General features: G+C 43.5%; 10 protein-coding genes across 14 annotated transcripts; 4 read left to right on the forward strand and 6 right to left on the reverse strand.

Moving 5' to 3' along the window:
- Nucleotides 1-257: 257 nt before the first annotated feature.
- LOC108134595 lies at nucleotides 258-1,846 on the reverse strand. 3 transcript variants are annotated; one of them, XM_017254955.2, is made up of 2 exons: nucleotides 1,437-1,846; nucleotides 258-1,321 (listed from the first exon to the last, which is right to left on the reverse strand). In XM_017254955.2, the coding sequence occupies exons 1-2, from the start codon at nucleotides 1,770-1,772 to the stop codon at nucleotides 344-346; spliced, it is 1,314 nt and encodes a 437-aa protein (XP_017110444.1). In that variant the 5' UTR covers nucleotides 1,773-1,846; the 3' UTR covers nucleotides 258-343. The 3 variants fall into 3 exon arrangements, with proteins under 3 accessions (XP_017110444.1, XP_041565032.1, XP_017110445.1); XM_041709098.1 differs by having other exon boundaries at nucleotides 258-1,364; nucleotides 1,437-1,549; XM_017254956.2 differs by having other exon boundaries at nucleotides 1,258-1,364.
- A 30-nt stretch (nucleotides 1,847-1,876) lies between these two features.
- On the reverse strand, nucleotides 1,877-10,118 carry LOC108134596 (acyl-CoA Delta12-desaturase). Of its 3 annotated transcripts, none has more exons than XM_041709099.1 (5): nucleotides 10,006-10,118; nucleotides 4,411-4,730; nucleotides 3,186-3,522; nucleotides 2,935-3,120; nucleotides 1,877-2,868 (listed from the first exon to the last, which is right to left on the reverse strand). In XM_041709099.1, the coding sequence occupies exons 2-5, from the start codon at nucleotides 4,718-4,720 to the stop codon at nucleotides 2,550-2,552; spliced, it is 1,152 nt and encodes a 383-aa protein (XP_041565033.1). In that variant the 5' UTR covers nucleotides 4,721-4,730; nucleotides 10,006-10,118; the 3' UTR covers nucleotides 1,877-2,549. The 3 variants fall into 3 exon arrangements, with proteins under 3 accessions (XP_041565033.1, XP_017110446.1, XP_017110447.1); XM_017254957.2 differs by lacking the exon at nucleotides 10,006-10,118 and adding an exon at nucleotides 8,078-8,250; XM_017254958.2 differs by lacking the exon at nucleotides 10,006-10,118 and adding an exon at nucleotides 5,343-5,426.
- LOC121467545 lies at nucleotides 5,696-11,369 on the forward strand. The gene is made up of 3 exons (XM_041709100.1): nucleotides 5,696-5,926; nucleotides 10,615-11,021; nucleotides 11,072-11,369. The coding sequence occupies exons 2-3, from the start codon at nucleotides 10,774-10,776 to the stop codon at nucleotides 11,082-11,084; spliced, it is 261 nt and encodes an 86-aa protein (XP_041565034.1). The 5' UTR covers nucleotides 5,696-5,926; nucleotides 10,615-10,773; the 3' UTR covers nucleotides 11,085-11,369.
- Nucleotides 11,370-12,146: 777 nt separating this feature from the next.
- Nucleotides 12,147-13,729, reverse strand: LOC108134800 (probable enoyl-CoA hydratase echA8). Its single transcript, XM_017255253.2, has 4 exons — nucleotides 13,626-13,729; nucleotides 13,464-13,566; nucleotides 12,595-13,383; nucleotides 12,147-12,532 (listed from the first exon to the last, which is right to left on the reverse strand). The coding sequence occupies exons 2-4, from the start codon at nucleotides 13,561-13,563 to the stop codon at nucleotides 12,285-12,287; spliced, it is 1,137 nt and encodes a 378-aa protein (XP_017110742.1). The 5' UTR covers nucleotides 13,564-13,566; nucleotides 13,626-13,729; the 3' UTR covers nucleotides 12,147-12,284.
- A 278-nt stretch (nucleotides 13,730-14,007) lies between these two features.
- LOC108134795 (SUMO-activating enzyme subunit 1) lies at nucleotides 14,008-15,327 on the forward strand. The gene is made up of 3 exons (XM_017255244.2): nucleotides 14,008-14,198; nucleotides 14,258-14,686; nucleotides 14,804-15,327. Exons 1-3 carry the CDS (start codon nucleotides 14,092-14,094, stop codon nucleotides 15,279-15,281), a joined length of 1,014 nt encoding a protein of 337 aa, XP_017110733.1. The 5' UTR covers nucleotides 14,008-14,091; the 3' UTR covers nucleotides 15,282-15,327.
- On the reverse strand, nucleotides 15,318-16,492 carry LOC108134796 (proteasome subunit alpha type-2). The gene is made up of 5 exons (XM_017255246.2): nucleotides 16,357-16,492; nucleotides 16,185-16,261; nucleotides 15,871-16,126; nucleotides 15,652-15,807; nucleotides 15,318-15,592 (listed from the first exon to the last, which is right to left on the reverse strand). The coding sequence occupies exons 1-5, from the start codon at nucleotides 16,395-16,397 to the stop codon at nucleotides 15,418-15,420; spliced, it is 705 nt and encodes a 234-aa protein (XP_017110735.1). The 5' UTR covers nucleotides 16,398-16,492; the 3' UTR covers nucleotides 15,318-15,417.
- A 558-nt stretch (nucleotides 16,493-17,050) lies between these two features.
- On the forward strand, nucleotides 17,051-18,554 carry LOC108134784 (interleukin enhancer-binding factor 2 homolog). Its single transcript, XM_017255233.2, has 3 exons — nucleotides 17,051-17,297; nucleotides 17,356-17,484; nucleotides 17,542-18,554. The coding sequence occupies exons 1-3, from the start codon at nucleotides 17,133-17,135 to the stop codon at nucleotides 18,436-18,438; spliced, it is 1,191 nt and encodes a 396-aa protein (XP_017110722.1). The 5' UTR covers nucleotides 17,051-17,132; the 3' UTR covers nucleotides 18,439-18,554.
- LOC108134786 (sialic acid synthase) lies at nucleotides 18,507-20,185 on the reverse strand. Its single transcript, XM_017255234.2, has 2 exons — nucleotides 19,764-20,185; nucleotides 18,507-19,293 (listed from the first exon to the last, which is right to left on the reverse strand). Exons 1-2 carry the CDS (start codon nucleotides 20,097-20,099, stop codon nucleotides 18,511-18,513), a joined length of 1,119 nt encoding a protein of 372 aa, XP_017110723.1. The 5' UTR covers nucleotides 20,100-20,185; the 3' UTR covers nucleotides 18,507-18,510.
- Nucleotides 20,186-20,378: 193 nt separating this feature from the next.
- Nucleotides 20,379-22,564, forward strand: LOC108134787 (serine/threonine-protein phosphatase alpha-2 isoform). Its single transcript, XM_017255235.2, has 2 exons — nucleotides 20,379-21,637; nucleotides 21,736-22,564. The coding sequence occupies exon 1, from the start codon at nucleotides 20,567-20,569 to the stop codon at nucleotides 21,473-21,475; it is 909 nt and encodes a 302-aa protein (XP_017110724.1). The 5' UTR covers nucleotides 20,379-20,566; the 3' UTR covers nucleotides 21,476-21,637; nucleotides 21,736-22,564.
- Nucleotides 22,565-22,573: 9 nt separating this feature from the next.
- On the reverse strand, nucleotides 22,574-23,395 carry LOC108134788 (c-Myc-binding protein homolog). The gene is made up of 2 exons (XM_017255236.2): nucleotides 23,276-23,395; nucleotides 22,574-23,214 (listed from the first exon to the last, which is right to left on the reverse strand). The coding sequence occupies exons 1-2, from the start codon at nucleotides 23,285-23,287 to the stop codon at nucleotides 22,690-22,692; spliced, it is 537 nt and encodes a 178-aa protein (XP_017110725.1). The 5' UTR covers nucleotides 23,288-23,395; the 3' UTR covers nucleotides 22,574-22,689.
- Nucleotides 23,396-23,700: the final 305 nt, after the last annotated feature.

Below are 23,700 nucleotides of genomic sequence, written 5' to 3' on the forward strand. Positions count from 1 at the left end.
GAATTGTGACAAATTGTTTATTTATTTCAAACACCTTGTACCTTACCTAGATCCAAAAAACGAGTACCTTTCCCAACACTGGGGTTCCATTACTCATACATCTGAATGACAACACGTTCAGTTATTTTAAACAAAAAGCATCTCCAATTCGATGGACTCGCCTCTCACAGCGAAAGAGTAAGGAATTTAAATTCGAGAGAGTAAGAGAGAGCAAGAGAGAGCAAACACCAAAACGCATACAACTACAAAGTCGTGAGTCAGATCTTAGATAATAACCACGCAAGCCAACTATCGATATGTCGATGTCGACGCGGGTACTCGATAAGTTTTTTTAATTTTGAAATCATTCATAAAAGTCAAATTCCGATGGCTCTTCATTATATATGGACATAGGTACCTGGACATTGGAAGATTCTGAACTGTTGGCCTCTAGTAAAGTTGAAGACTGAATTTCGTGGGAAGTTGATCCTTTCACTTCCGAGTTAAACGCCTCTTCAGATAATGCCTTTTGTGGTTGCTGAGATATTATGAGTTCTTCTCGAGATTTTGAATTTTGCAAGTCCTGGGATACTGCCGTTTTTGCTTCTTGACTGATAGAGGCGTTTGACTCTAGAGATATAGCGACTTCTTGAGGCAATAAATATTCTGATTCTGGAGATTCCGATGTGGGGTTTACCACCTCTTGAGAATGATCTTTTTGGCAAACTGAACCTTGCGATGAAGCCGCATCAATCGTAGGATTCTTGCCGACAACAACCTGTTCCGCTTTCAAGCACAAAGGACTACCGCATAGTCCAATCGCGGAAGCGTTTTCGACATCAGATTCCCCTCCGGAGGTATACCCGGCAGGCCTGACATTCAATCCGACAGGATCGGCGCAATTAGTTGACCCCATCCCATGCACATCTACATCCATTGTGTTATTTACCGCCGTGTTGCTGTTGCGGGACCCGTGTAATAGAGAAACCCCATGGCGGCAGTCTTCACAAACGACATCCATTAAGTTTTGGGGAAATCGCCGTTTTGTACAACACGATGGCAAGATAACTGTGTTCAGAGTACGATGGCTCCAACCCATGGAACCGATAGTTGGTTGTGTATGCGTTGATGCGCTCGACGAACGTATGCCTACATCATTCTTCACGGACAGTTTTGGTCTTTGATTGCGTAAGGTAGTTCCTTTGTTTTTTACAATGCGCTTGTTGTTGCTGCGAATCCTCTTACGCGCCTTGTCCATCTCATTCCCAGATAGAGATTCCTCAGTTAGGACCCTGGTGGCCGGCTTCCGTGGATTTAAGTTTCCGAGGACGCGCTTGGGACGCTGAAGTTATATAAATTATATATTACAAAATCGAACTATTTTACTATTTAGGAAAAAGCAAATATGTTAGTATCCTTATTGCCTTTGCTTCCGATGGTATAGTTGCGATACTTACAGCCTCACGCTCAGTGCGTCGCAGTGGTGTTCCAGGAACGCCCGGCACTTTTATAATGCGATTGGGCAGGGCCCTTCCCACACGGCCGAAAATAGGACTGCAAATCGCATACTTCGACGAGCTGTTCCGCTTCACTATGCCCAGATTAGTCAGGTTGCACAAAGACTCCAGGATGGCTTCCTCCATGTTGGCGACCGGATTGTAGTTTCGCATTTGGGCCTTTACCTGGCGAGTTATGTCATTAACGTCGACGTAATGGGTACCAGAGGATTGGAGGATGCCGAGAGCCTTGAGAACATTACGATTCACTTTTTTGGGTACATTGAAATTATCCATATCTAAAAAATATTACGATAATTTGGAGCGTTTGCTAGTGCTTCAATATCGTTACAAGTGTGTGATTGAACTGAAGGGTAGATATGGAGACAAAAATATTGACATTTTCAGGTTACGGAAAAGCCTACTGGGATTCGTAACCCAGAGGCGTTTTCCAGTTTTATTTAATAACATTTAAAGAAATATCATATGTATATAGGTGAAAGTGCCTTTTAGTGTTCTAACATCGATCGTTTAATATATATTTAATATATTAGTTCCTTGATAATTATTTTTGTTTTTGGCTTACGCTAAATACTAAAATCTTTCATTTGCAGGTATTTCTTTTTCTTTGAAACGGAAAAATTTCCTCCATTATTTGTATAAGTTTTTATATTTTTTAACTGAAAATTTCTCTCAAATTACAAAGTGACCTCGAGATAACAGTGAATGAAAAGCTCCAATTGCCGACTATTGTACATCAATATCCAGGTTTTAAGCAATTATATGCATGTATAAATACAAAGTTAGTTTGCGTCTCATTTAAAAAGCATTTCCAGAGCGAAATAAAAACATTTCCAGAGCTGGTTTAACACAGACGGTATAAAGTTTTCGAGATACAACAAACAGTTATCATCAACGTTTTATCTTAGAATTAATTAAATGGGTTTCATCTGCTCTTTTAGGAAATTTGTTCCGCGGACATGTGCAAAATGGAAAATTATGTTACTTGGTTTTATTTGAATTTGATTGATTTTCTGCTAAACCCTCCCATGATAAGCCCTAAGCTCAGCCTGCCTATTCGCTCTTTTTGTGTGTAATGACAGCATCCTCAATCTCCTCCTTGGGCTGGTCCACGTCGCCCCATCCCCACGTGGCGTGGGTTCCGTCACCGGTGCGCTTCACACGCTTCTTGATGATGTCCGTGGACACGGTCTTGAGGTCGTATGCCCAACCGATCTTGGCGAAGAAGTCAATGAAGGCGGTGGTGAAGTTTAGCGAGTATTTGCCGAACTCGGCCGTCTTGTAGTCCCAGGGGAATACGTGGTGGTAGTTATGCCATCCCTCGCCGAAGGCCAGGATAGCCACAGAGATGTTCTCCGAGGGGTTGATGAATCTGCAAATAGATTAGTTCATTCTGTAAGTAACCATTTGAAATTTTGGCCATGTTTGCAACACTCACTTGTCGTAGGGGCGGCCACCAAACTTGTGGGCAGCACTGTTCACCAGCCAGGTTACGTTCAGGATGAAACACCAGCGGAACATGGTGGCCACGAACCAGGCATTCATAAACGATTCCCCCCAGAAGTACATGGGCACCACGGTCGGAATGATGAAGCAGGCAATGGGCATCAACAGCATGTAGTATCTGCACAATAGAAAATATTTTATAAGACTTAGTCACAACTTAAATAGTTTTATTGAAAAACTTACTTCTTTTGGAACATGAGGATGGGATCGGCGCGAAGATCGGATAGATCAACTCCCTTGCCCTTGGCCTTCACTTCCGGGTGCTTCTTGCACAGCAACCAGCCGACGTGCGAGAAGAAGAAGCCACGGGTGGCGTTGTGCGGATCGGCGTCGGTCTCCGAGTATTTGTGGTGGACACGATGGTCACGGGCCCAGTGGTAGGCGGCATCCTGGAAGGCGATCGTGTTGAAGATGACCAGAATCACGCGCAGGGGCCACTTGGCCTTGTAGGAGCGATGCGCCCACAGACGATGGGCACCGGCAGTAATGCCCAGACCGGAAACAACATATAGAAGATAAGCTGAAAAAATCAAACAAAAATGTCAATCTAATTGATAAGTGAAAACGAACACGCAACTAGCATCAGAAATAACATAATCCTAATCCTAATCTTAATAGATTGATTTGTAATCATCTATAATAAATATTAAATCTTGTAATCTTGCTTTATTTTCTAACCTTTGTTTGCGTATTGATTAATCTTTTTTCATTTTTACAAGTTGTGGTTTTAAAGTTTGCTTTTAGAAACAGATAGTCAGCATCAGGTGATCGAATTTACGACGAAAACAAATTTCAGCACGTAAAGGTAATCGCATTTAAGGAAAGCCCGATCAGCAGTCTGTGCCATGATTTGCCATAAATACGACTTTGCAAAGGTTATCAGGGCCAGAGCAATAGATAGCCCCCATATATTCGCGCGCCGGCACGCGTCTAAAAAATGCAATGGTTGCCAAGTCTCACTCAATTCATCTATCAAAATGCATTTCGTAAAGCGCTAAAATTTTCCTAATTGGGTAAACAACATTTTACAATACAGAACGCAAATTAGAAAATCGTAGGTACGTTTTAAAGTAAAAAGCAAAAAGGGTGAATCAGGTCACCAGATAATGTTGTTCTAAGAAAGTGTTTTAACTATTTAGTAATTAGTTTTTGTTTTTTTTTAATAATATGACCCTGCGTTAGCACTTTAGTTCAAACAAAGTTCATTGTAACCATCGTTGTTTTCTATTTATTTTAAAGTTTCGGTTAACTTGGCTAAGCGATTTGAAACTAATAAAAGCATTGCAAATTTTAGACTAAATATAATTTTAATACGTAATTGAAGTTTAAGTTGGTTCTTGGCTTTTAAATCAATCAGGTTGGTAGAGTTTTTTTTTAACTCCCCCGATAAAGATGTAGTTCAACTCACCCAGGATGACGGTTTGCCACTTGGCAGAGGTGACCATGAGGTAAGCGCCGTAGAGAGCCGCCAGATGGAGGTATCCAAAGGCGATGATGTTGCGCCAGACGAGCTTCAGGCGGCGCTTCTCGGCCTTCTTCATCACGGTGATGTCCTTGACGAGGCCGCCATCGGTGGTCTCCACATCGCACTCGAAGAGCACTCCGGTGGAGTCCTCCTGCAGCTTAGTGGGGCTCTGCCCCGAATCGGCGGCGGCACTAGCCGCGGCGAGCAGCGAGTCCGTGATGGACTGGGCACCGGCTTGGGCGTTGGGCGGCATCTTGCATCAACTGTTGGTGGGAAAAAAGATGAAACAACACGTCAGTAACGAAATAAACAAAATAGCAATTACTGTGTGCGCCAACTTGGTGGCTTGGGCAATTAGCCAGCTGAACTTGACACGCTTTTGGGAGGCGATTTAAACAGCTCTTTATGGCCAGACCCCGAGGTGCCGTCGAGTCAAGTCGAGTGTCCGTACCCTTTCATACTAAATTCTTGCCTAATGCGGATTTTTAATCGGCTAATGGCTAATGGCTGAAAAAAAATCAATATTCGCTGGCCGCGTCCTTGTGTCAGGATTCGCACAGCATGAATAATGAAAAAGCCGGTGTGTGGGAAAAAGCACCAGGTGGTGGATTTTTGTAACATGTGTTTTGTGGGTCACTGGGAACTGGGAATTGGGAACCTTGGCTCAAGGTTAAGAAGCAAAACGCTTAGTGGAAAATTCCTTGTTCAATCAACTTTAACATGCTTTGATATACAGGCACACACACACACACACACACACGCACACCATGCTACATGCAAAATTAACAAGAATTGCAAACTATTCAGCAGTAAGTGCATCGCAAACACTTGTCCACGTTCGAGGAATGGCACTTGAGACACCCACTTTGTTGTACCTGGTTACACCCAAAAAATATGTTTTATTTTTGCCTCAGCACAAATTAACGACAAGCCGTTTTGGTTAACTTGGGTTTTGAAAGTGCTGTGTCGAAGTTTCTTTCGCATGAAGAATAATCGCGGCAGCTGCCAAAAAGCTCGCTCGCAAGCTCTAGATTAGTCGCTGGAAAGCTTTTGCAGGTGTGTGTGGTGTGTGCGGTGTGCTCCTTATTTGCAGATTAGATGTTGGGTCGGTTGGTTGAACGATTTCGCCTATTGCTAAGGTCAGGGTTAAATTTGATTTGTCTAGACTGCAGACTGCAGACCGGCCGACTTTGGCCCAATCTAATCGGTTGGCCGCCCTTAACAACCTGTCGTGTTGATGGCGGTGGCGGCGTGTCTCTATCTATACTTCTATCTTGATCCAATCACATGCGGTTCAGTCGCTAACTGCTGTTTCATCAGACAAGCAGATATTACAAAACTGGTCGGTCAGCTGTACTTCGAACTCTGGATGGGAACACAGCCCAATTAAACACGTGAACCTGCGGTCAGGCAAGAGCTTAAAAATCATACGATGCTTATGGGAATAGACACCAAAAAGGTGATTAGAAGAGAGTGTCGAACAGGGGCTTTACCACGGGGGGTGCTTTGCTTACTATTTAGATCGTTTGAATTTACGGCTAGAATTTACGGATTGAGAACCAGTACAAAATGCCTTTTGATTATTGTTTTGGATTTAAAGTCAAATTATAATTTTCCTTTCCCCATAACAACAATAAATTTTGCTCAATTTTGTAAAACGCGCTAAATAAACGTACTAACAAACTTTTGCGTTTGGTATTTAACATTATGGCTCTAGAAGATTTAAAAATGAGTGGATAAAATGTTTTTCTTCTTTACGTAGTGTAGTTTTTAAAGTTTTTAAAATAACAACAATACAATAAGTTAAAGAATCATTCTAACTTTTTAGAACAAATAAACATATTGACAACAAATTGTGAACGCTTTTCATAGACAATAACAGTTTTCTTCCTGAAGTACCCCCTTTGAAAAGTTATATACATAAGCCCCTGTTTGTAGAGAGATAGGGTGGAGAGAAGAATTCCGCATTCGTTGCTATGTGCATATGTATATTTGTAATGCAAGAACAGTAGATCACAAGAGAAAGCTTTTAAAATGGCGTACGAAAGGGCAAGAGATAGTGAGAGAAAGGGAGAAAAAAGCAAATGCCGCCAACATGTCAACAAAACAAGCGATTGCTTTTGGAGCCAAGGGAGAGCGGTATACATAATCAAATGAGTCCGAAAACCGGCAAAAAGCAGACAGAGTCAGCAAACATTTTCCATTTATCAGAGGCACGCATTGAACTTGAAATTTGCAGCTGCATGGCCTCATGCCAATTTCTTGTATTTTTGGGGGGAACTGAAAGCGTGGGAGCTTAAACGAGAGAGTGAAAGAGCGTGAATGGAGGCAGAGACAGAGAGCAAGATGGAGAGCGGGCCGAAGGGAGAGAGTAGTTGACTTTTGTTATTGTTGCGGCCCGCTATCACGTTGCAAGAGCGTGATGCTTCCCTACAATATTACACATAAACAATGTTCTAGAATTCTAACCAAACAAACAAAAAAATCTGTTAAAAATTCCATTAAACTGTTTAAATGTGCCTACATAATTCTCAGAAGAGTTTCTTAAGTTATTTTTCAGCATTTGAAAATGCAGTTTTTCTATTTTTAATTGAAATAAGTCCAAAAGTTACTTTATATGTATGTATCTAGTTTATCTATTTCAGTGTATCTTATGTTTTATGCCATAAACAGTTGTTGGTTCAACTTCTATTTCAACACAATGTAAACGTACAAATTATTCTGTAAAGTAATTTTTCAAATTCATCATTTGCTCTGCAGTCCGACGTTTTGTTTAGATGTCATATCTGACAATTGAATATTTGCACTTTATCTAATTTGACAAATAGACTTTAGCTGTAAAACTAGTCCGCTTGACGTGCGGGCTGTGGTTCAAAACGAGTGACAATTCGTTTTTCACAAGTTCGAAACAATTAATTTGCAATTTAAGCGGTAAATTACACTTCGTATCCATGTATAATTGCAGTCAAAGTTCATTCACCGTAAAAAAAAAGAGAAACTGGCTCAGCTTAGTTTAAAGTCGAAAAGCAAAGAATTAATTCATATGATAAATCAAATAGAGCACGGAAAAAGCGAATGCGTCGGGTACAGAGCTTCGATTGCCCTTGCAAATGTGATGTAAATTTGTCATTAAACTTGAACGCCCGCTTTCCTGTTCGACTTAATGGGATCTCAACTTTGAAATTTTTATGTTGTACTCGATCAAGAAAGTTCTAAGCATGTGTGGATTAGTTTTAAATATAGAACGAGTTTTTTTTCTACGCTTCTAACCCACGGAATAAATCAACTGACCCTCCACAAGGGTATTTAAAAACAAAAGACCTAACCTTCCGAAATGCACAGTGACCGTTCAACTGAAACCTTGACAAACGAAGAGTGAACGCTACATAAACTTGAGCCAAGATCGTAGAGCCAGAGGGCATTTTAAAATTAAATTCACATGTTTAGAGTTTGTAGGCAAATTTAAAGCTACCGAAAAACTCTTGCGTTAGTGGCTTTTCTCGATTTTCTACTTGTGGGGCTGGGTTTACGTAAACACTGGTCCAGGGAAAAACAAATCCTGATGCAATGGCTCAACAAGTTGCCACTGAAGACCAGCTGGAAAACCAACCTGTTTGCTTCTCCAAAAAAAGGCACAATACAACTTCTAAAACTCGCACTTTTCTCTTCGCACAGTCGGGTGTCCGAAAACTGTGGGTCTCTTTGGTATTTCAATCTATTTTCACTATTTCAGTGGAGCAGTGCCAGAGCACACGTCCATTCACTAGACGACTTCGAATTGAACTGACCAACCGTTCGCACACTTGCCAAAACGAAAACAAATCGATTGGGCAAAGCGGCGGGACAACGTCAGAGCGTTTTTCTCCGCCGTCGTGTGCATTTTGTGGCTATTTCCCCTCGAGTTCCCCAGATTAGCGGCATGCACGTAGCTCAATCTTCCGTCCTAATCTCTGTGAAATTGTCAACATCTGCGAAACGACAAACACCAAGTTTGTGCGCACCGCCCAGCTCCTAAAGTGATTAATTGAATCTGATTTAAAACGGTGGAGTTTTCGAGTCAATTGGCATGAGGCTAGTAAACAATACAATTATCATAAGGTAAAAATAGGGCCAACCCATCACCGGAAAGGTTAGCCTTCGCACTTTGGAACCAGCTGAAAGTTTGGGACTGTGTTAAACCAATCTTATCGATGATTTCTGGTTTGCCGGCTTTCTATGATAATGGTTTAGCCGTGAATACACCTGCCCTCTCATAATCTGTTTCTAGTCAAGTTTACGGTTCTCGTACTTTGGCCGATCGAAACCAGTTAGCAAGATCAACCTCCTCGAGCTTTAGACCAATAACTATACATATTTCACTAAAGACATACAAACACAAGGCGTCTGCTTTGCATATTTTTTTGTATTCAAACATTTCAGAAGATGAGGTTAAGTGACACGCGAATTTTTTCTTCCACTTCCAACGCTGGAAACTATCCAACTAATTGAATATTTATGTCATAGCTATAAATTACGAAATGCACATCCGAATCGCTTGCGCCAAAAGAAAATTTAAAACCTTGAATTTTGTAATAGTGTCGGATAATCCAGTATAATGTTCTATTTAGAATGTCTTTCAAAAGAGCCACTGCGTTCTAATAAAAAATAATTGTATATACAAATAGGTCATACATATGTTATTATATATAACAAATATCCATTTATCTATACATGTGTTTATATTCAAACAACAAATCACTTCGTAGTGCGCAGTTTGAAGAGACGCTTAAAATCTGTACATTTTGCCCCACATGTTCGTAAATTTCAAAGGAATTAATCACGACTCAATTAGAAATTTCTTAATCTGATCATCAGCGGATGTGACTTACGTACTTCTTTGGACGTCAATTGAAAAAGTTTATAATCCATATTTTATACAAATCTGTAACACCCTTCATCAGCAATATTTTATAATATGGTTTTAATAAAAATTATTTCAAGTTGATAGAAGGACAAATATCTAATTTTAGTTATTTTATATAACAAAAACACTTGCCAAACTTTTGAGAACAGGAAGTAAGGAAGTCTTGAACTCTATTTTCAAACGTGGCAGACGGAAGTAAGCAATGAGTCTTACTTTACTTAGAATTTTCTATTTTTAAGAAGCATTTTTAAGCACTCTCTGGAAGAGTATAAAATATCATTTGCTAATCAGATTCTGATTGAAACTGGGTATGCGTAGTTCCCAATGCCCCTGAAAGGGTTAAATTGGGATTAGGTGCATGAGGAATGACGTCACCGGGGCGTGCGCGCGCTAAGGTCACATGTAAACAACTTTCGGTGCAATGCACTGCTTTTAGAACCATAATCTATTAAATAAATTTCCATTACTTGATAATCGACAATACTTCTAATCAGCAACACGCAATTCAATAAAACAGACGCCGGCCAGCAGCCAGATTTGCGAAAACGTGTATGTATGTGTATCAACAATAGCTTAAAATATATAGTACCTTATGTTATTGGCGTGATGGTACGGTGTTATTGCTTACGACTTACTTAAATGTTATCCAGGCCCCGAGGAATACTGCACTTTTATATTTTTATGACCAACTTAATTCCAAAAATCTCCTATTTTTAGTGATGACACTGCTGTACACGTAGTTATGAGCAAGAAAAATATCGATTTATGGTATCTTATCGATATTATCTTAAAGGGGTTTCCCGGTTCGGATTGATTATTTTCCTAATTTTATCGATAGTTGAAAATGATTTTGAATTAAATTTGAATTTATAAGTTCCGATTTCACTTTTAAGCCGATTCAGCTTAAATTTTTGATTTTGGGCGGTTAAATGGTTGTTGAAAAAATAATATATATTAGCTTCCAGAATTTCTTCTTTGACATTGACACTTTTATGTAGAAACTGGACACATGTTTTTTTTTTAATTTAAATTGTTTTTTTATAACGTAATATGTAGGAAAATGTAAGATATTATTTAAAATTGTGATGGACTTTTATCAATTAGTTTATGACATCATAAAACATGCAAGCAAAGAAAAGTATTTTGAAAACTGTTTAATACAGTCAAAATAATAGTATAAGCCGCTACTTATATCAGCATTCTAGTGCTGGCCCAAATACAAAGATTCCATACCACGTTTTCAGCCGCACTGCTGCTCCTAACAATGGCCACCCATTCCCAAGATACCCATACATGCTGGAATACTTTCTTCGAAGGGAACTGATCCTCACAGCCGGTTACTACCCTAAATCAGTATAACATGTTTTAAATTGTCAACTAGCCAATGATCAGCCAAAAAAATAATGTCGCAAGGAACTGAACCGGATGAAGCTCCGGACTTAAAGCCGCGGGCTCAGCCAACCACTGGTAGTTTTCTTTGCCTGCACACTTCGCCGCCGTTGCACATAGCCCTGCATGGAATGTCGGCCCTGATCAACACCCGTTTGTCCAAGACGGCCTTCGACCTGTGCCTTGAGCTCCTGGAGGCCGGGGTCAATGCACAGGCACTGGCCCAGGTGGTGCTCCACGTGCCGGACGTCAAGAGCAAAACGTAAGCGGCTCGAAAAGACCAGGCGTAATCAATCTTAAACTTTCCTACAGACACAACGATTAGTCTTATCACATCCGACCTGCTAGACCCTCAACACTCAACCCTCAACCCTCGACGGATCACCACAAAGAAATCCCTTCGGTCTTTCGATAAGCAATATCAGTTATAATTGGCACCGACTATTAGCACTATCATAAACCGTTGATAATTGGGCAGTTAAATGTTTTTGTTTACCGGATTGCGTCTATAAGCAGTGTTGGCACAGGTACTAGTGTGTATTACCTAGCCTAAGGTACGGAATAAACAAATATGCATATAAAATTAAAAATAAAAATTAAGGAAAAATGATGTGGAAATATATATATGAAAAACAAGATTATACAATATTGTATTGATTAATCTTTGCTGAAAAAACAGGGATTATGTATTAAATTAAATTATATAGGTTTTTAGCTTCCGATTCTCGGCCCGCTTCAATTTAAACCTCTCGATGACCAGGTCTCCGTCAACAGTTTTTGCATCGTCCTCGAAAAGAACGCCTGTCTGCCTTGACGATTCGTCATTGGTGCTAATCCTAAAAAGTGGTGCCATGTCACTGTCTTCACTGCACTGCAACTCCTTATCGGGTCTTGAAATCACTTTAACCGAATTTGCAACAATCGTCTTTGTTATTTCTAAAAAGCTCTTTAAATGTAGGAACTAGCTTTGTGGGATATAAAATACTTTTGATTTTGGCACTTCCGATCACTGCAGTTACTGTGTTACAAATGCTGTTACAACTAGAAAGACTTCAATACATAAAACAATGAATTTGAATTTTTATTATTAACCCTAGATCAATGATTTTGTAATTATGCAATTGATATGCGACACATAATTTACATTTTCTTCATTGTAAATCGCAGCATCAACCTTGCTGTTGCTAGGAATTCAAATTAGTTAAACTTCCTAAAATCCCAGAACATATATACTTAATGGGGCCGGATATGTCTTCTTTACTGCATTAAAAATTTGAGGGTCTAAAACATTTACCAATTACAATTTATATTGACCCCACAAACAGGTGTTTAAACATATTTATATCTGACGATTAAAAGATTAAAACCATTTACGCTCAAACACTTGTTTCCGATTACAATAATGTATTTCAATAAGTTAGCAAAGTCGAATGGATCAGTTTGGAACTGCTTATGAGTGCGTTATGTACAAAATTATTTTAAATGATTGGGAACAGGTAATTTTGTTTTTTTTTATCAGGCTTTCCTATTTTTCAGTTGGCTTGTCTTTGGGATCTTTACTATCTGCGCTTTCAGCTGGCTTTTCTTCAGCCTTCTTTGACTTTTTCTGGTCCTTTTCGGCCTGCTTTTGTTTTTCGGCCTCGGCCAGGGCAGCCTCCTGCTCTTGCTTTAGTTTCTCCTTTTGCGCGGCGGCCTCAGCCACTTCCTCGTCATCCCAGTCGGCCATGGAGCGATCCCGCTTTAGCCACGAATGCGTGTTGTCCGGCTGAAAAGCTGTGTGCAATAAACGATTAGAATGGGGAAAGGGGAACCCTAATAAGCCCGAAGCAACTCACTCTGGTTAAACCACTTGATGCCGTTCTGCATATCCTCGATGATCTCACGCGAAGTGAACATCACCTCGTTCTGCACCGCCTGATGGAACGTGGACGTTTCGAAAGTGCTCGAGTAGACCGAGTTGCGGTCGTGAATGAGCGCGCGTTGCGGAAACTTGGCAATGCACGTGGCCAGCTCCAGGGCATTGCCCAGGGCAGTGCCCGTGGGCACGATCCGGTTGACCAGGCCGATGTCGTGGGCCTCCTGGGAGCCCACCGGACGACCAGTGAGTATCAGGTCAAGGGCACGGGACAGGCCAATCATGGCCGGCAGACGAATAGTGCCGGCATCGAGCATTGGCACGCCGAAGCGGCGATTGAAGAATCCCAGTACGGCGGACTCCTCCATGACGCGCAGATCGCACATCAGGGCCAGTTCCAGGCCGTTTGCTATGCAGTAGCCATTGATGCCGCACACGACTGGCTTCTTGATTTGGCGGCGAGTGGGGCCCACGGAGCCCTCGGGCCGCATCAGGATGTCGACGCTGATCTCCTCCTTCTCGTCGGTGCTGATCTCCAGGATGTCGAAGCCGGAGCAGAAGGACCCGCCCACGCCGTACAGCACGGCCACCGGCGACGTGTCGTCCGCCTCGAAAGTGGCGAAGGCGTCACAGAGCTGCGAGGCGGTGAGGGAATCGATGGCATTGCGCTGCTGCGGCCGGTTAATTCCGATCAGCGTGATGTTCTTGTCCTTCTCCACCAGGATGTTCTTGGGCGGGCCGGACTCCGCCGCCTCCTGGGGCGCAGCATCTGGAATGGTGAAGGTGTCTCACGGTTAATGTATTCCCACATTATGTCACCGGTTTTTCAGCCGAATTGTATGTGCAAACCTTTGCGCAGCGCTTTTGTCGAGGAGAATGTGCGGTAAGCTGTGAAACGTGCTTGCTGACCCACCTGCTGGCCCACCTGTCTGCATAATTTACGCAACATTTCCTGGTGCAAAAAACAATAAATTACTCACAATTAAAGGGTAAACAAGCGGAAATGCTTACCGGAAAATTAAATATTCGTCAAGTTTCGTAAAAACAATTCAATGGTAATTGTGTTGCAGGGTTGCCACCATCCGATTGCTAGGGTGTGACTATCTAGCTTTTTTCCCTTAAATAAAGCTAGTTTACTGATTGATTTGACAGCTAGAAAATGTAACAGCTAAATTAACTTAATTTTCAGAAAGTTAAATATGTTAGGAACACCTGGCAAACGTTCCGGCAATGCTCAATTAATTTTATTGTTATTCCTATCATTGCGGAGCAACATATCATTTTGAATTACAAAATGTTCGTTCCCTTAAAAAAATATCCCTTCTAGCTAAAATATAGTACGATAACTTGCCAATGGGGAAATCGACATCACTGATTTCGTGAACGGCATTCTGGTGTTATTAAAACGCGTTAGTGCTTTCAGCTGGCGTCTCTGAATTTAAGCAATTGAAAAGAGTTTAACTATTGGAAATCAATTATGGGCGTGGAAATGGACACCAAGGAGGCGGTAGTGGAGCTCACGGAGGCGGAGAACGAACTGTACGACAGACAAATCCGCCTGTGGGGCCTGGAATCGCAGAAGCGGTGAGTGCAAAAAAAGCCGGCTTTTTGCAATGGCGCTCTAATCAATTGCAAATTTTCAGCCTGCGCACGGCCAAGATCCTAATTGCAGGACTGTGTGGCCTTGGTGCCGAAATAACCAAGAACATCATTCTGTCTGGTGTTAACTCTGTAAAGCTGTTGGATGATAAGTCCGTAACCGAAGCGGACTTTTGTTCGCAGTTCCTGGCAGCACGTGAATCCCTGAACACCAATCGCGCCGAAGCCTCCTTGGTGCGCGCACGTGCTCTTAATCCGATGGTGGACATCTCCGCCGACAGAGAACCATTGAAGGAGAAGACCGCGGAGTTCTTTGGCCAGTTCGACGTGGTGGTGGTCAATGGCGAGACCAACGAGGAACTGTTGCGCATCGACACCATTTGCCGGGAGTTGGGCGTTAAGTTCATAGCCACCGATGTTTGGGGCACCTTTGGCTTCTACTTTGCCAGTCTCCAGAAGCACAGCTACGTTGAGTATGTTTTTTTATTAATGTAGTTTACGATTAGCCTCTGGTAAATCCAAACCAGTCTTAAGATTCATAGCATATTAATGTTTAACAAGTCATTTTAATGAATTTATATTTTTCCCAGGGATGTAATCAAACACAAGTTGGTTTCCGACCCGGATAAGAAAAAAAAGTACGAAACTGTGTCCATTCCAACACAACGCGAAGTGGATTACCCCGGCTATTCGGCCTGGCTGGATTTCGATATTACAGCGCCTAGTTATCTGCGCAAGTTAAAACGCAACGGACCCGGAGTTTTGCTATTGAGCGTTTTGCAGAAGTTCCGTACCACCCACCAGCGAGATCCCAGTTACAAGACCCGAGCGGCGGATCTGGAACTGCTTCGCGGGATTCGCGACGAACTACTGCCAAACTCTGACCTAACAGACGAAGCTCTGGGCGTGATCTTTGCCCAGATTTCGCCAGCCGTGGCGGTAGTGGGCGGCGTTGTGGCCCAAGAGGTCATCAAGGTGGTTACCAAAATGGAGGCGCCGCACCGCAATCTCTTCGTATTCGACCCCGAGACTTGTGCTGGATATTTTGAGACCATTGAGGCCAAGTGAAGCAGACTTAATAACTGCATCTATTAAAAATCTGAATTTCAAATAACACCAAAGTTGTAAATTTTATTTTTTTTTAATGTCCCGTACTTATCAAAAAAGCTTAGCTTGGGTTTAATCTTAGCGGGGCGTTTAACGTTTAGGGGATGCTGGCCAAATAGTCCTTGATCGATGCGGGGTCCAAACGCTGGAATCCGTTCTGATCGCAAATTCCGATCTCAATGTTGTCGGCAGTCATTTTTCCCTCGAAACCTTCTTTCAGAGTGAGGATGGCGGTATGTACAGCGTCGTCCAGCTCTAGATCTTCGCTGTAACTGCATCGGGAAGAGAATTTTATAACCAAATGTAGATTAAGAGTTTAATTGGTACTAACCGCTTCTCCAGGAAGGTTTTGCCGTTGACTGCATTCTTGCCCATGGCAGTGGCCTTCCAGGCGAAGTACGCGCCCGAAGGATCCGATTGGTAAAGATACGGACGGCCATTGTCCCAGCCGCAGATCAGCAGGGAAACACCGAAAGGACGAACACCACTGTGAGAGGGATTGGGAGATGTTATCAGGCAATACAATTTTGAGAATGGATCCCCCACTTACCCCGACTGGGTATACTCCTGCATGAGAGTGGCCACGCGCTGCACCAGCTGCGACACTGGAATCGGCTCTTTGTAGGTCAGGTAGTACGTCTGGGCGATCTTGCGGGCCTGCTTGACCAGCAGGCGGTAGTCCGGACCCATTCCCGAGTAGACCATGCCGATGTGCTTGTAGATCATCTCCACGCGGTGCACACTGTGCTCCTCATAAAGCGGAGACTTGTGTTTGTTCTCTGTGGCAATGACGACGCCGTTGGAAGCTGCATCCGAAGGGGGCTTTATATTGAATGCACAGGGCAGATTTCTGGCAATACTCACCCATGATGCCCACGGAGGGAGCTCCGCCGGATACGGCCGCCAATGCATACTCCAGTTGAACGAGCTTTCCGGAAGGACTGCAAAATGGCAAGAGTTGTAGTTATTGCCCAGTCATGGCGGCAGGTTAAGTTCCATTTGAGTTGCTCCTCATCGGTTTTCACGATTTTCTCACCTGAACGTGGTCAACGAAAAGCTATAGCGTTCGGTAGCCATATTTCCTAGTCTTTAGCAGCAGTAATTTGATGTTTAAAATAAAAAAGCCGACTTACTTCGCACAGAAACAAAAATGACACAGCAATTGGGCGGCAGTGTGACCGAATTCGGAATGCTAAAAATTGAACACTGCTTCAAAATTGTACACTGAATGTTTGGCCACACAGTCTAACGTTTTAAAACGTTTGCAGCAGCGTATACATATGTATTGAATTAAAAACACTTTGTAAACAAACTATGCACCCAGAAAAGTTTGTACAACAACTTTATTTAATAGAAATTTTAATAGTTATACAAAATACATTTTTTTTTTTAATTAAGTACTCTTATTTTTTAGTTTGCAGAGCAGAAGTCTATTTTCAAGTCTTTAACAACTTGAGACACGATGGTCTTTCTATTGGTCTTCCGGGCTTTCTCCTATGTTGAAGAGACTCTGAACGGTAAATATAGTATTTTAAATAATATATAACGAATTTAAAAAGAGCACTTTACCATTTCGCATAAACCCCGCTCTGTCTGAACGCTAGCGTTATTTATTACACATCCACTTATTTAAGCGCCTGTGTGAAAAGCCTATTATAAACTTGGTTTAATTTGAAAAATCTTTTCACATTTATATTGAAGCCCCATGGTGTTTTTTACCGGTCTAGCTGCGGTCACACTGTTCTCATCCCTCAAGAAAAACAGAACGCTCCGGCGTTGAGAAAATAAGTAAAAATTCATCCACACAGGAATATGGTGCGCGGAGCTCTCCGAGGTGGACGCCCCATGCGTGGGGGCATCCGTCCGCCGTTCAAGAAAACCTTTGTGCCCCGCCACCCGTTCGATTTGACCCTGGCGGAGGTCTTCTTTCCCAAAGTCCCACTCGCCGGTACCGTGGACGATTCGGCTCTAACTGCGGTAAATCAATAAACGCACATGCGTGGTGGATTCAACTAAATCATAACATTTCTCACAGGCACTGCTGAAACGCAACCAGGACTTGAGTCCCACTCCCAGCGAGCAGACGGCCATCGGGAATCTGGTGACCAAGGTGCAGGCTGTGCTGGACAACCTGGTGGTGGCTCCCGGCGATCTGACTACTTGCGTGAGTATATTTGCTCTTCCTTCCCGGTCATATACTCTCAATGCCATTCATAAATAGCAACTGGAGGAGGTGCGTCAGGTGGGCTCGTTCAAGAAGGGCACCATTCTAACCGGCAATAACGTGGCCGATGTGGTGGTCATTCTCAAGACGCTACCCACCAAGGAGTCGGTTGACGCTCTGGCCAAAAAGGTGGAGGCCGACCTGAAGGCCAGCATGAAGACTGAGGTGCTGACCAAGGGCGACCAGCATACTGTGCAGATCCACGAGCGCGGCTTCGACATCGCTAACGTCCATGCCAAGGTGCGCATCCTGATCGCTACCTTGCCACAAAACTTGCGCAAGCTGGAGCCGGAGATCCACTTGGATCACAAGCTGATGCAGAGCCATCTGGCCGCCATTCGGCACACGCGTTGGTTTGAGGAGAACGCCCACCACTCCTCGATCAAGGTGCTCATTCGCATACTCAAGGATCTCACCAGGCGCTTTGACGCCTTCGCGCCGCTGTCGGCCTGGATGCTGGACCTGATCGCCCACCTGGCCATCATGAACAACCCGTCGCGCCAGGCCCTGCCCATCAATTTGGCCTTCCGTCGCGTCTTTCAGCTGCTCTCCGCCGGACTCTTTCTGCCCGGCTCGGCCGGCATCACAGATCCCACCGAACCGGGTCACATCCGAGTGCACACTGCCATGACGCTGGAGCAGCAGGATGTGTGCTGCTACACGTCGCAGACGCTGCTCCGTGTGCTGGCCCACGGAGGATACAAGCACATCCTGGGATTGGAGGGCAACACCAGCATCGTGCGCGAAATGTCCGTCTGGAACGGCGTGTGCGTCTCTCCCCTAACCGCTGTCTACGAGAAGCCCACGGACAAGAAGGAAGGCGACCTCGAGGAGGACATCGAGATGATTGAGAATGAGAACGAGGACGACGGCAGCGACGATGGAGCCGAATAAAACGAGCCAGGATATTTTCACTTACAATTGCATTTCACATTGCACATCATGTATTTTTCCAAACACCATGACCTAAAGGATTATACTAATCCCCAATATGGGTTCATCCTCACCAACATCGTCTGTTAATTCCTTGTCGATTATGGTCATGTATGACTCTGCTGCCAGGCCGCTGGGTTCACTTACTTTGATGGCCATGTCCGCCAATTGAAGTCTGTGGCCTTTTTTGAGAGGTCTAGATGCCACGATGGATTTGCCCAGTTTATTTCGACAGGGCAACTCGCAAGGTAAAATGGTTTTACACTCAACGTCCTCAAGAGCTTCCTCCAGTTCTGCAGTGCCATTAAGTTTTTGTAAGATTTCTTTGGGAGACAACGGAACTGTCGAAAGGTTAAAGTTCGTAATTGCTGTGGTTAGGACTCTCAGTTCTTGGGGCTCGAGTGAGCATCGATGGTCGGAGCCCTTCTGATTTTTGTCCAGGGTGAAATGGCGCTCCACTATGCGTGCTCCCAGCAAGACAGCAGCTTGACTAATGACCACTCCCAGTTCATGGCCAGAATAACCAATGGGTACATTGGGAAAGCGCCTCTTCAGCATGGAAATCAGTTGCAATTTGGAATCTTTGGGGGCAGTTGGGTATGATGAAACGCAGTGCATTAGAGCGTAGTTTCGTTTTCCAGCCTCCTCCATTGTTTGAACAATCCTCTCCACCGTCTCCATGGTCTGCATTCCGGTCGAGATTACCAATGGCATGTCCAAACGGGCTGCTTTTTTCAAAAGCGGAAAGTTGTTTGCATCTCCGGAGCCAATTTTAATGAATGACACTTTTAGTTCGACCAGAAAATCAAGGGAAAGCTATTAAAGAATGAACAGGATTTTGTAAATCATATGTATTGTAATGATTATATAGTAAATCAGACATTGAAAAGCTATTCAAAAATTAAACTGAACTTGAAATATGATTCAAAAACCAAAATTAATTTGAATTTATCAATAATGTATGAGCGCATCAGAATCTGAGTATTTAATGATATTTTGACCAGGGACCGTAAGTAATGATTTAAATATAAAAATCAATCTCTTTATACTTCAATTTTAGCATGATTTTTGCATTGCCAACTTTTTACTATTACATTTTTGAATAAATTAATAAAGCCTTCTGCGTAAGTATTATTTGATCCAACAACATAATTCATATATATTATTTTAAATAAAAAAAATAAATTAAACTTATCAATAATGCAATAAAAGAATTTTTTTTCTCAATGAAAAACTTACTTAAAAAAAAGAGTATTTCAGATTAAGATTAATTAATATAATACTACCTCATCCATTGCGGATGCTGTAAAGTCCACATTTATTTCCCGGCTGAAAGCTTGTAGTTCAAAGTACTGATCCTTGGAAAACTCCAGGTACTCCTTGTGTTCTCCGTAAGTTTTTCCCCAAGCGTGATCGCTGACATATTCTCGATCCAAAGCGGATCGCGTAAACTTTGCTGACAAATCGGATTTCTGAAACTTTACGCAGTGGCATCCGGAATTCTTGGCCTCGGATATCATCCTTTTGGCCGTTTCCAGGCATCCCTGGTGGTTTTGGCCAATTTCCGCAATAATATAGACGGCGTCGCCTACTTTTCCGCTTATAATATCGTTCAAAAGCATTTTATACAGATTTGAATCCGCCTAATTTAACAGTTAATTGAATGATAGACGGGCGTAGGCAGAAAACTTATCGAGTGGCATGTCGATAAGAAATCGAATAGATAAAATGGCGTCTTTGGTTTGGCCAGATGTGGTATTCTCCCGATGTGGCAGCACCATCGGGGTGTATACATGTCAGCCCGCTCGCACCCGTTACAAGCGTACGACGCAGAAGAGCAGCGAGAAAGCGAGAAAGAGACAAATAGGCGCACCTGGGCATGACTAACTGCCTGTTTCGTTCCTTCCTGCTGCTCTGTCAATGTGGACACACTGGAGAAATTTTCATACTAGTTAGCTGTGAAAAGTATTTAGCAGAAATAGTTTTGGAAAACTACAGATTTCGAGGCTATTTCGGCGCTACCAACCATCGTTAGCGGCAACCTCGACACCATCAGTAGCAGCAGTGCACCACAGATCAAGCAGCAAACATGGGCGACGTGATGAATATCGACAGCATAATATCGCGACTTCTGGAAGTGCGTGGGGCACGGCCAGGCAAGAACGTTCAGCTCTCGGAAGGCGAGATACGCGGACTGTGCCTAAAGTCGCGCGAGATCTTCCTCTCGCAGCCCATTCTGCTCGAGCTGGAGGCCCCGCTGAAGATCTGCGGCGACATCCACGGCCAGTACTATGATCTGCTGCGCCTGTTCGAGTACGGCGGCTTCCCGCCGGAGTCGAACTACCTGTTCCTGGGCGACTATGTCGATCGCGGCAAGCAGTCGCTGGAGACCATCTGCCTGCTGCTCGCCTACAAGATCAAATACTCGGAGAACTTCTTCCTGCTGCGCGGCAACCACGAGTGCGCCAGCATCAATCGCATCTACGGGTTCTACGACGAGTGCAAGCGTCGCTACAGCATCAAGTTGTGGAAGACCTTCACGGACTGCTTCAACTGCCTGCCGGTGGCGGCCATTGTCGATGAGAAGATCTTCTGCTGCCACGGCGGCCTTAGTCCCGATCTGACCTCCATGGAGCAGATCCGGCGCATCATGCGCCCCACCGATGTGCCCGACCAGGGCCTGCTGTGCGATCTGCTCTGGTCCGATCCGGACAAGGACACCATGGGCTGGGGCGAGAACGACCGCGGCGTCAGCTTCACCTTCGGCGCCGAGGTGGTGGCCAAGTTCTTGCAGAAGCACGAGTTCGATCTCATCTGCCGAGCCCATCAGGTCGTCGAGGACGGGTACGAGTTCTTCGCCAAGCGCCAGCTGGTCACCCTCTTCTCGGCGCCCAATTACTGCGGCGAGTTCGATAACGCCGGCGCCATGATGTCCGTGGACGACACGCTGATGTGCTCGTTCCAGATCCTCAAGCCGGCTGACAAGCGTAAAAAGTAATATCACCACACCCACACAGCACCAAGAGCAGTCTTTTTCTATATTAAACAAAAAACAAGAAAACAAAACAAATCCAACCAAGAAACAAACAAACAAACAAAAAACACAGCAACAACCAGAAATAATATGCTTCGTAGCCACAAATCAGATCATGGATGAAACGTAAGTGTGGGCTGTTAAAGCAAAGCTACCGCTACCTAGTGCCTAGTGAATCACTCACCACAACCTTATCTCTGTTTTTGGTCACTTATCATCGGCAGCCGGAGCGCGTCAAAATCCACACAAAAAAAAAAACCCTCAACAACGCGGACAGCCAGCGAATGCATGGAGGAGCAAGCCTCGACCAAAGGACATCCTGGGTCCTTAGCAGAAGAATGAAGTTTATCCCCTTGAGATTTTATTCGCAATTACAAACACATTGACATGATTATACCATGATTAAAAGCCACATATTTATTTTTAATCGCCCCCGCATATATACATATATCTACCGACCAACCAATCAACCATCCAAGCACACACACACACAAGCACACACACCTGCGATTATAGGTTTTGTCCAAATTCTAAACACTAGGTAAACAGGTCCGTACGAGCAGAGCACCCAGCATAATATTGGATTAGACGTACGGAGAGCGACTGGACCTTAGTCGGTCACAAAACATATATAGAAAGGGGGCCCTGTAGCGCTCTTTGGCCTTAAGAGTATAAAGCAAAAACAAAAAAAATCGAAGAAGGGAAATCGTTGAACAGAGGAGAACGCTTGCCAAGAAGTGAAATATAAACACTAAGTTTCGACCTTGAATCAGTTTTTGTTCGTCCACATTGCAGTCCGATCAAATGGACCCAGATATACATACATACCTGCACCCGAAATCGAAGAAATTTATAATTTTGCATTCAACTCCTTTCCGCCTTTCCGTTCCGTTCATTAATCAATCGATCCCCGGTCATTTTTAAGATGTGTTTTTTTAAAAATTAACTATTATTAATATGTATTATCAATAATCCTTTGTATTAATAAACAAAAGATATAAAAAGTGTATGAATTATGAAACTGATTTCAATAAACATTTGAAAAATCCATAATTCGCAGGCTTCATATTTTGTATTTCGCTTTATTTACATTTACATTAAGGAAAGTACTTTACACTTGTTCTAAATGGATGCGTTCTGATGGGATGTTTTTGGTGTAAGCTTCTGGCATCTGAGATCTACTCGTTGGCGCCACTGGCCTCGACTTGGACGGATGGATTGGGTTGAGCTGGCGCGGCAGCCGCCTCGTCGTTGGCGACCACCGCTTTCTCCTCAATCTGGCAGGCTTCCACAGCAGCTGTTACTTCCGCAACGGCCGCCGAACTTTCTCCAGGTTTCCCTTCCGGATTGGGCTCCACGTTCTCCGGCTGCTCCGCCACTGGAGTTGGCTCTGCCACGACCTCTTGAGCCTCCGGAGGCGCCTCACTGGGGGCCACGGACTGATGGCCCTGCAGAACCTCTGGATTGATGCTGTTGATGATGCCACGCAGCCGCTGGATCTCCTCGTTGGCCAGCTGCAGGTCCTGCTGCAGGCGCTCGTACTTGTCGTGCTGGTGACGCACCACGCCGATGTTGTTACGGATGTACTCCATCGGATTCTCCGGGCGCTCCTTGATCACGCGTATGAAGATCTTGGTCAGCGAGTCCAGGACGCTGCCGCGCTCCAGGTAGCGCCGGATCTCGTCGCGCTTCGGATCAATAGGCTGCGTCATTGTGGGCAATTGGGGGGTTAGTCGGGGCTTAAGATTTTGGGCAAAAGCTCACCTTAAAGGACATCTTGCAAAATGGAGACAGGTAGTGTGACCGTGACCACAAATTCGAAATATACCAAAGTCAAGCCCACTTCGCATGCTATTTCTTCCAGGGCTGCGGGATTTTTATCTCGGAACTAGTTCGGTTCAGTTCCGCTTATTTGATCGATTTTAAATCAAATATTCAAAGATATTTGACGTTAAATACGAAAATACGTTCATCAAGCATATAAGTCCTATCGTCTTTTATATTCTTTGAAAAAAAAAACATTTTGTCTCTAAAACAACTAATTTACAAAACAAAAATATGTATTTTCTTTCTTTTCTAAAATTTAATGATACAGTCAACATTAGTTACAGTCTTATTAAAAAAAAGGCATGGGTGAAAAAAACAATAAGCATTAGATTATTTTGAATTTATATTTTGAGGTTATTAAC

The sequence above is a fragment of the Drosophila elegans genome, unplaced genomic scaffold, assembly GCF_018152505.1.
Source record: "Drosophila elegans isolate 14027-0461.03 unplaced genomic scaffold, ASM1815250v1 contig_476, whole genome shotgun sequence".
In the NCBI taxonomy this organism is placed as follows: Eukaryota; Metazoa; Arthropoda; class Insecta; order Diptera; family Drosophilidae; genus Drosophila; species Drosophila elegans.